The sequence below is a fragment of the Glycine soja genome, chromosome 7 (assembly GCF_004193775.1).
Source record: "Glycine soja cultivar W05 chromosome 7, ASM419377v2, whole genome shotgun sequence".
NCBI lineage: Eukaryota > Viridiplantae > Streptophyta > Magnoliopsida > Fabales > Fabaceae > Glycine > Glycine soja.
The window spans coordinates 45,310,830-45,320,173 of NC_041008.1; the positions used below are offsets into that span (position 1 = coordinate 45,310,830).

At 33.7% G+C, this 9,344-nt stretch overlaps 1 protein-coding gene and 1 long non-coding RNA gene across 2 annotated transcripts; one reads left to right on the forward strand and one right to left on the reverse strand.

Moving 5' to 3' along the window:
* Nucleotides 1-223: 223 nt before the first annotated feature.
* On the forward strand, nucleotides 224-1,637 carry LOC114417725 (probable galacturonosyltransferase-like 4). The gene has a single exon (XM_028382802.1). It carries the CDS (start codon nucleotides 301-303, stop codon nucleotides 1,351-1,353), a length of 1,053 nt encoding a protein of 350 aa, XP_028238603.1. The 5' UTR covers nucleotides 224-300; the 3' UTR covers nucleotides 1,354-1,637.
* A 4,717-nt stretch (nucleotides 1,638-6,354) lies between these two features.
* Nucleotides 6,355-8,312, reverse strand: LOC114420109. Its single transcript, XR_003668348.1, has 2 exons — nucleotides 7,830-8,312; nucleotides 6,355-6,701 (listed from the first exon to the last, which is right to left on the reverse strand). It is a non-coding gene; the product is annotated as an uncharacterized LOC114420109 (long non-coding RNA).
* Between the last annotated feature and the right edge of the window lie 1,032 nt (nucleotides 8,313-9,344).

The following is a 9,344-nucleotide window of genomic DNA, read 5'->3' on the forward strand; positions in this document are numbered from 1 at the left end:
GTTAAATTAATTGTTATTAGACAGATTATATTTAACTTTGGAGGTTTCTAAAATAGTCAATCCAAAGTCAAAGTCAAAGTCAAAGAGAGCCCCGAGAGTTGCTCCCTTCCTCAGAATCTGTATCTGAGTGGATCGCATTCATCTCATCTGATCCCACGCACGCACGCAGTACTGATTAATTCATTTCCATCTCTCTCTCTCTCTCTCTCTCATTCATATCAGATCTTCTTCGCTATATTCTCTGACCCAGGAGGATTGTGTTGAGGACAAGCAAATCAACATACACGACATTCCGACAGGATGGTCTTTCGGAGCTCCACCTCCCTAATTGGCCTCCTGTCCCTCCTCTTCCTCCTCCTCCTCCTCCCGGCCGCCTCCTCCGCCATTCGCCTCGGCCTCGTCCGCCGTCCCTCCCCGGAGCTTCCTCTCTTCCGGGAGGCCCCCGCCTTCCGCAACGGCGAGGAGTGCGGCTCCTCCCCAGCCGACACCATCAACGTCGCCATGACCCTCGACGCCAACTACCTCCGCGGCACCATGGCCGCGGTCCTCTCCATTCTGCAACATTCCACGTGCCCGGAGAACCTGGCCTTTCACTTCCTCTCCGCCCATGACGACGCTCCCGAACTCTTCTCCAGCATCAGATCCACCTTCCCTTACCTCAACATGAAAATTTATCGCTTTGACTCCAACAGGGTCCGCGGCAAGATATCCAAGTCCATTCGGCAGGCCCTGGACCAGCCCTTGAATTACGCCAGAATATATCTCGCCGATACCATACCAGAAGACGTGAAACGCGTCATATACTTTGATTCTGACCTGGTGGTGGTTGACGACATAGCCAAGCTTTGGGGTGTTGACATGGAAGGAAAACTGGTGGCTGCGCCGGAATATTGCCATGCAAACTTCACGTTGTATTTCACGGATAATTTTTGGTCGGACCCGGTTCTGGCCAAGACGTTCGAGGGAAGGAAGCCGTGCTATTTCAACACGGGGGTGATGGTGATGGACGTGGACACGTGGAGGAAGGAGAGGTACACGGAGAAGGTGGAGGAGTGGATGGCGGTGCAGAAGCAGCAGAAGAGGATCTATCATTTGGGGTCTCTTCCGCCGTTTCTGTTGGTTTTGGCAGGGAACATAAAAGCGGTTGATCATAGATGGAACCAGCATGGCTTGGGCGGAGATAACTTTGAAGGAAAATGTAGGAGCCTGCATCCTGGTCCCATTAGTTTGTTGCATTGGAGTGGGAAGGGTAAACCCTGGTTGAGGTTAGATTCTAGGAAGCCATGCATCGTCGATCATCTATGGGCTCCTTATGATCTATATCGCTCGTCTAGACACTTTTTTGAAGAATAAAACCAACGGGGATTCAAGAGAATTCTTTCTTTCTTTCTTTCCTTAAGTTTTCTAACTCAAATTTGGCTGACCAGAAAGGAACTAGCTAAAACCTCCATCATCGTAGCCAAGCACTGGAGTTGTAAATTCATTTTTTCCTTCCTTTCTTGGGTTCAGTATTCTTTTATTCTTTTGGTTCGTAGTGATCTTAGAAGCATCACAATATACAAATGTAAAACTCAGAAAATTGTGTATTGGTTGGGTTAATGCTAACAGTACAACTTTTAATTTGCAAAACTATGCGTACCCAATTTTGGTGTCATTCACTGTAAACATTTCTTCATTTTTCTGTAGCACTCAATTTTATTTTGGGAGTCATAAAGGTGGTTTGGTGGTTGGGGAAGAAGAGCATAAGGGTTGGAGTGATAAGATGGACATGGGCTAACATACAATGGCTAAGCGGATAAAAAATTTGCCAAATGAAACCCATGGCTCTGCCTCTGGCTCATGGCATATCTTGCCAAGTCTTGTTAGGTTCCATCATAGTTCCAATTTAGATTTTATCAGATCATACTAACAGGTTTTTATTTCCTCGATCTGCTTCTTAGTGCACAGGTTCAGTTCGATCGCGAGCAGTGTGCTTCAATCAAATATATAATAAGGTAATGTACAGGTTCCATATAATAAGGTCATTATAACATTGATAAGTGGACAGTCCAAAACACTCTCTTTTCTTTTTATCATCATTATGTTATAACATCGATAAATCAACACTCCAATATCATAAATACTTTTTTTTTTAATTATGATTAATCTTTATCTAATAATCTCACTAATCACCTTGAATAGAATGTTTTTTTCCAATTAGTTTGACACTTTGTCTAAACAATTTAACTCAATTTTATTTAAACTAACGGCATGCTAATAAGCACTCACTTAATATTTTTTTTTATTTTTCTTTTATCATGTCTTATAACTTATTATATCTAGCATATGTACTGAGTGTTCACAAAGCATTATTCTTATCGATATCAATCCTATAGTGGTTTAGGTGGATTTGATTATGCTTTTTTTTATATGAAAAAAATCATTTTGTAAAGTGATTTAAAGAACTATTTTTAAAAAGAAAAGAAAGAAAAAAGTAATTCAATAACACCATTTAAAACAATTTTAAGAACTAGAAAGAACCAAAAGGTTTCCTTTGAAAATTTCTAAGAATATGTTTTACAAGTATAATTGCATAAAGCTCATTTGATTTATGAATTTTTAAATTTTATATGATATAAATAATTTTTTATGTAGTCTTTTTTTTTTTTTTACTTCATTGGAATAATAAAAAGAAACATTACAGGAAGCTATCCCTCAACATGAGGGTAGAAATAGTTGGGGAAGGGACTTTCTACAAATGAAACCAAAACAGAGTAGGTATAATTATAATTATAATTGATTTGAACAAGTCAAAGTTTTTAACAGCTTTTAATAATAATAAAAAATTGATTTTGGTAGATTTTATTAAACAAAATAAAATTTTGTATATTTGATTAAGTCTTAGGATGGAACTTAGGAATGAAAATATGACACACGTCGGTAGACTTGAACCTGACTTTTGTTGAAAAGATAAAAGAGTTTAGCCTATTGTTTATGATAGACTTTGCTTTAAGATTTGGCTTGATCCACATAAAAGCTTTGACATGATTAAACTCTAGGATGACATGCCTGGCATGCCTATTGACCTGAATAAACATTTTAATAATTATGCATTTTCATATTATCTAAATAATCTAACACTTAAATTATTTAATTTTAAAAATTATTGAAATAAAATTTAAATTTATGATTTATTAATTAAAATTAATTAACTTACCTGTTTTTATTGACCTTTGTGAATTAAGTATTTGTTTATTGCATAAATAATAAATAAGCTGGTTACATCTCAGAAGGAGTTGGCAAGCTTTCGGACTGTTTTGCCCCTTAGTTGCAAGAGGTGCTCCCAGCCTACCAATCTCAATAAAAAAAAACATTTTGTAATTATACGAAGACCGGCCAAGAGACTTTAATATGCACTTTGACGTGATTACTTTCCAATCAACCAAGTTTTAAGTTTGAATATGCTAAGACTAGGATCCAATCTATCAAGTGGAATATGCCAGGACAAAGTAGATGTAGTTTTTGGTCGGAGAAGTGTTTCTTTCTAAGAAATAGTACATCAGAATAGGTCAAGCGATTAGTAGTGTTTCTTTCTAAGAAATATTAGTACATCAGAATAGGTCAACTTGGCATGAAAAAGTGTATATTTATGGCCAAATCAAATATTTTACATCACTAAAAAATAATACTGGAACCAAGGACAGATTCCCATTGTACATAAACATCAGGAGAAATAAGCTGCAAGGACAGATTCCCATTTTAAGAAAACATGGACGCATGAAATTTTCTCAAAAGTTTTTTCACGAGTACTTTTGACATGCCTTCATCCACCGAAACTTTCAAGAAGGGAGAAACAGGACTATCTCCAAGGAAATACATCACAGAGCAGAAGTTACATTGCATTATCCACAATAAATGGCAGCCCTTGTGAGGAGACAAGAAACCTGAAATGACTATAAATACAGTCGGAATATTACCAAAGGTAAAGAAGAGGGAATATTATAGACATCAATGATCTCATTTGTTTGATGAAAAGTTTCTGCAATACACAAGAAATATAAACAGAAAACAAACTTGCAGACAATCATAAAGGGTTAAGCCAAGTCACAAATATGAAAGCAATTCTTTCTTAAGAAGGAAAATATACATCAATGGTGTTTCACTTGTTTTGGTTATATGGCATCACAGCATACGATATCTCCGACAAGAATAATTTCCAATGATTTCTCAAGAGAAGCACCAATCAAATCTGTATCAACGAGTAAGATTCGTGGATTGAAAATGGTTTTTGTGTTTATTCTCTAGGTTGCACAATAATTGGTATCACAGAGTCTGGTTTAACTTGGTTTTTCTCGGTGTTTACCCCACTCGGATGTTCAACGATCGAGTTTGTGGAATTGTGGGTGATGCATATATGCGTTGGGAACAAGATCAGCTCTTGCATTCTTGGCTTCTTTCCTCACTTTCTGATTCACTTCGTACTCAAGTTATTGAATGCACTCACTCATGGCAACTATCGAACGAGAGACCCACAAGTACTTTCACACATGGTAGAAATCTAAGGAAATTTTGTTCCGAACTTAGGAATACCAAGAAAGGAGGATGATGCAGGCATTCGGTCGAACTAGGAGTTTCAAGCTCAAGAAAGAGGAGAAAGAGAAATTCTTTGATAAAAATTCTGATATTGTTTTCAAAACCATACAATAGAAAAGATTTCAACACAAATATATGTAAAGACAGACTCTTGGAGCTGGTTCAAGCCAACTAATAACCAACTATTAGAGTTAATGTATAACAGAACTAAAAATAAAGGTTTAATTACGCTTTTAATTCTTCTAATTTAAATTATGTGATTTTTCTCTTTTCAAGTTTTTCTTTGAGCTAAATAACTCTTTTTATTCTTAAAAAATTAAATAAATTTGGTTTTCAGTCAATTTTCTTTTACTTAAGAGTCACTTACCATGTGTCTTCTTCCAGCATCAAATCAACCGGTTGGTATTCTCACCAAACCTCTAGGCTAAGATTTCAGCAATTTTGATTTTTGAGACAAACTCAAGGTGTGGGAATGTCAGGCTTTTTTAATTTTACTCATCACAACTGCATATTTTCATTGCAACCCTTAGTTTGAGGGAGGAATGATAGATATACTACTGACTTTATGTGACTGCTAGTTTACTATTAGCTTCTGTCATTGGTTTCCATATATAACTCTAATAGTTGGTAGTTGCTCCAATTGTTGGATAGGAGTCTGATGATCAAACTGGCTGAGCAAGCAATTTGTCTTTATCTATCCTATTCTGTAATCTTTTTTGTTATGTTCATTCTGAAAATATTAGAATTCTTGTCAATGAGCCTCTCTACTTTTTAGACTTCTCAAGTTTCTTTAAATATTGTCTTGAAGAAAGGGCCCAAAGCACAAAATAAATAATAAAACTAATTATGGACGGATTAAGCATATGAAAATGCTCAATATATACTTCATTCATCCTAAAATGACCAATATCTAAGATATACACTCAGATTAAGAAAAACAAATTTTCTAAGAAAATAATATTTATTAGGAAATAATTTTACTATAATATCTTTATTTTTTTAATTTTAATAAATATATTATATTATATATTAAGTATTTCAAAACAATAATATTTATTAGTGATAAAATTAAAACGAATATTCGAATATCTCATTGAAAACTAACAACGCTGGTCAATTTGAATTTTTTTTCAAATACTAAGACTACAATTACTTTGAAGAGAAGGAAATTTCTTATACCATCTACAGTGGAAGAAAATTTGAGTTAGACATTTGGGCAATTAGGTTGTGTTGAATTTTATCAAGTGCATCCAATTATAATTGAGTAACAAGCTTCAAACCTAATGAACCTGCCCAACCCCCCAAAAAAAAAATGCTTATATTGGTTTATAGTTAATCGCGTAACATATTTTAAGCTAAATAAAGAAAGCATCGGAGTAATGATGATTTGATTCATCAATGTTATCTTTTTGTTCTGTAACATACTTTGATTTCAGTCAAGAAAGCAATCATTTTTATGATTTTTTTTCTTTTTTATAATATTTTTTAATTATTCAACTCGACTATCCAACCAGTTATACATAAAATTGAGTTGGGTTGTAAATTAGATTAAACTCAACTGAACCTGGAAAACTTACATCCCTAATTAACAGACCAAGTTATAATTATAAAAATGTTAATCTTTTCCACAGCTTTATGTTTTTCTGTTCCAAAAGACAAACAAATGTTAACCAGTTCAAAAAACGAAATCCGGGTAACTTCGAAATCCCACAGATGTCTGAAATTTCACACTAGTTGCTAGTTCTCCACGTATCCTGCATTCGTAGCTGAGTGATCAATTACAATAAAATAAATGTCAATTTTTATCATCAGGTTAGCAAGACACTAAAAGAGAGAAATTTGTAACAGACGAATTCTAATATTTCATTTACAGTCCAAATGTCATACACCATCCCACTATCAAATTCTTGAACCCTGCAAAATGCAAACACAACACTGCGGCAACAAACCAACATTGCCAGCATAGCCAAGCTCTCACCGACACTTGCAACATGCCAAGAAGAATAGTGTTGAGCAGAACGAAGGTGGCAACAAGCAGGTGATAGATGTCAGGTTCCAGTGAGAGAGAGGGCGTGGAGGAGAAGCCAAAATACAGGATGCCTATCCTTTGTTCTCCGTGTTTTTCTTTACTTTGGGAACAAAAAGGTATAAAGCAGAACAAGAACAACTCAATCATGTTTTTCAATTTATAAAACTGAGTTTGAAAACAGGTAACTATGAAACGAGTTTTTTTGTTTGTTTTAAAACAAAAAAACAATAAACAAACAGGTCCTATACTTCTCAGGAATGAGTTCTTTCGAAGAGAACAACAAAACAATTGAAATCAAATCAAAACTATAAACTGCACAAGCCAAATCAATTTACATTCAGCAAAAAAATATAGAAAATTCATCAAAAAAAAAAGACAAATCAATTTACATATAACTTGTCCTTACCATGAATATTATCTTTAATGTTACAGAAAACTCCATAAAGCTTTTGTTGTTGCCATATTACACTTATAACCTTCCTTTGACACAGAATTATTTCCATGTCGTATACAAAACTCCAAGAGGCTTTCGTTGTAGCACATAAAATACCCCAAATAATTTTTAAAATTAGAAAAATGTTTATTGTTATTTTAGTTCATATGAGAGTAATTTTTAAATTTTATAACTTACTATTATCATAGTCCATAATGGAACGAACAGTGAGTTACTATTAATAAATTTCAATTTCAGAAATTTAGTTGACATTTTTCTAATTTTAAGAAACTAAAACAATAGCTTACTCTAATACTAAATGGTAACAAAACACATTATGAGAGCAGAAAATTTCAATACCGTTTAACTGCAAAGGTATATATGCAGGCAAGTAATATTAATAGGAAGTATTCACTCCCCAGAAATCATCTCGAACGGTACAACTTTTTTTTTCTCAGTTTGCTCCATGACTAGAAGATAGAGCACTAGCATATTTCCAACAAATGGTATTCCCTTGAACTAGCATGTTTGATCCACAGTATTGCAATAAATGTAAAAAAATGTTAAAGAAGAAAGAGGGGCAAGCAGAAAAGAAAAGAAAAAGTGTACTTCTCAAGTCTAGGGTATATTTGGGGAGGGTGGATAGAAAAGAGGAACAAATAAAAAGCTCCCTTCCCCACCTTTCCCTTGGGCAAAAAGTCCATCAGAGAAAATCAATTGACACTGTGCATCACTATAACATACACACACAAATTAAATGAGTAGCCCATAAAATTAGGAGTGAATGGAGAAAACCTTGTTTAGCCGTAATAGAGTCAGAGACTGTGGATGAATAAAAAAAGGTCCCCGTCAGCTAAAATCAAATTGAAGAACTCGTCAGCGTTATCTTCCTTAACAATAGTTTCAAACGAAAACAGTGTATCGTTGTTTTCATTTTAAAATAGGCATTGGGATAGGAAAGGAAAAGGAGGAACAAGAAGGGACCCCAATGCCTATTTTAAAAATGAAAATAGCAAAGCCCTGCTTCCATTCGAAATGGAATGTACTGAGAAGGAAGGCAAGGCGGTCTTGAATTTGATTTCAAGTGAAGAGGACAAGGGCGCCTCATCTTCTTCTTCATCTTCTTCTTCATCTTCTTCTTCATCTTCTTCTTCTTCTCCCACAAACCTAAAACTCTTGTCTTTCAGATCTAACTTTCTTTTCCTTCGTTCGGCTAGTTGATTTCCAGATCCGCATAACACCAAAATAAATAGGCTTCATCCCGTCTTTATCACGTCAGCCCTAGCTTCAATTCGTGTGCTTTTAGATAAATATTAATAATAATTTAATGAAACCACTATTTAACATGCTCATTTGTGTCTAAGTTCATCGCTCTCCTTCATCTAATAATTAAGGATTCTAATTTTAAGTATAAAATAAATTATATTAAAAGAAAAATATTTATTTTATATCTCTTTATAAAAGATTAATCATAATTTATAACAATGAATATCTCATATTAATATCATTGTAAGAAAAAATTGACTTTAAAATTAATTTTTTTTTTAAAAAAGAAATTTAAAAATATTTATTTTAATAAACCACCCCTAAATTATTGATTAATAAAATACACTGAATAAACTTATAAAAATTATAGACTATTTACTCCATCGAATTTCAAATGTCCCTCATTCTCATAAGGAGAATGCACTTGGTGCGAATTGGTCCACGCATGAAAACATTTATATCCGCTCACCGCCTCTATTTTTTATTTTTTATTTTATTTTGAAAGAGCCTCTATTTTTGTTAAAGATTTTGTTTTTAAAATTTCTTAATTAAAAACAACCAATTAGATTTCAGTATTTGTATTGTATTCGAACACTTTTAAAAATTAAGCTAATAACGAAAATTTATGAGAAATTTAAGTAGTTACGTAATAGTGCAATTTTAAAAATTAAATTAAAATAGTTTATCGGGCGAAAAATTTCATTATTACTATTCAACTATGCTCTTTTTTTTTCTTGACAGAAACAATGCTTTGTTCCTAATTGATAGATAATAAATTTTAATACAAATAAAAAAAAATCTAATAGATATACCTACCTATAATTCAAATTCAAACCCCATCAAAACGTCAGTCCCTCAAAATCATATCATTTTTAACGCACAAAACCAAATTCTTAACGTGAATTTCATAACGTGGGCGGAAAATTTATTAAGCAAGACAATTTTATTTCCTACGGAATAAAAAAAAATATTTAGTATAAATGCTAAGTTTCTTTTTTTTTATATGGAAAATGCTAGGATTCTTTGGTAAACTTTACACCAAAT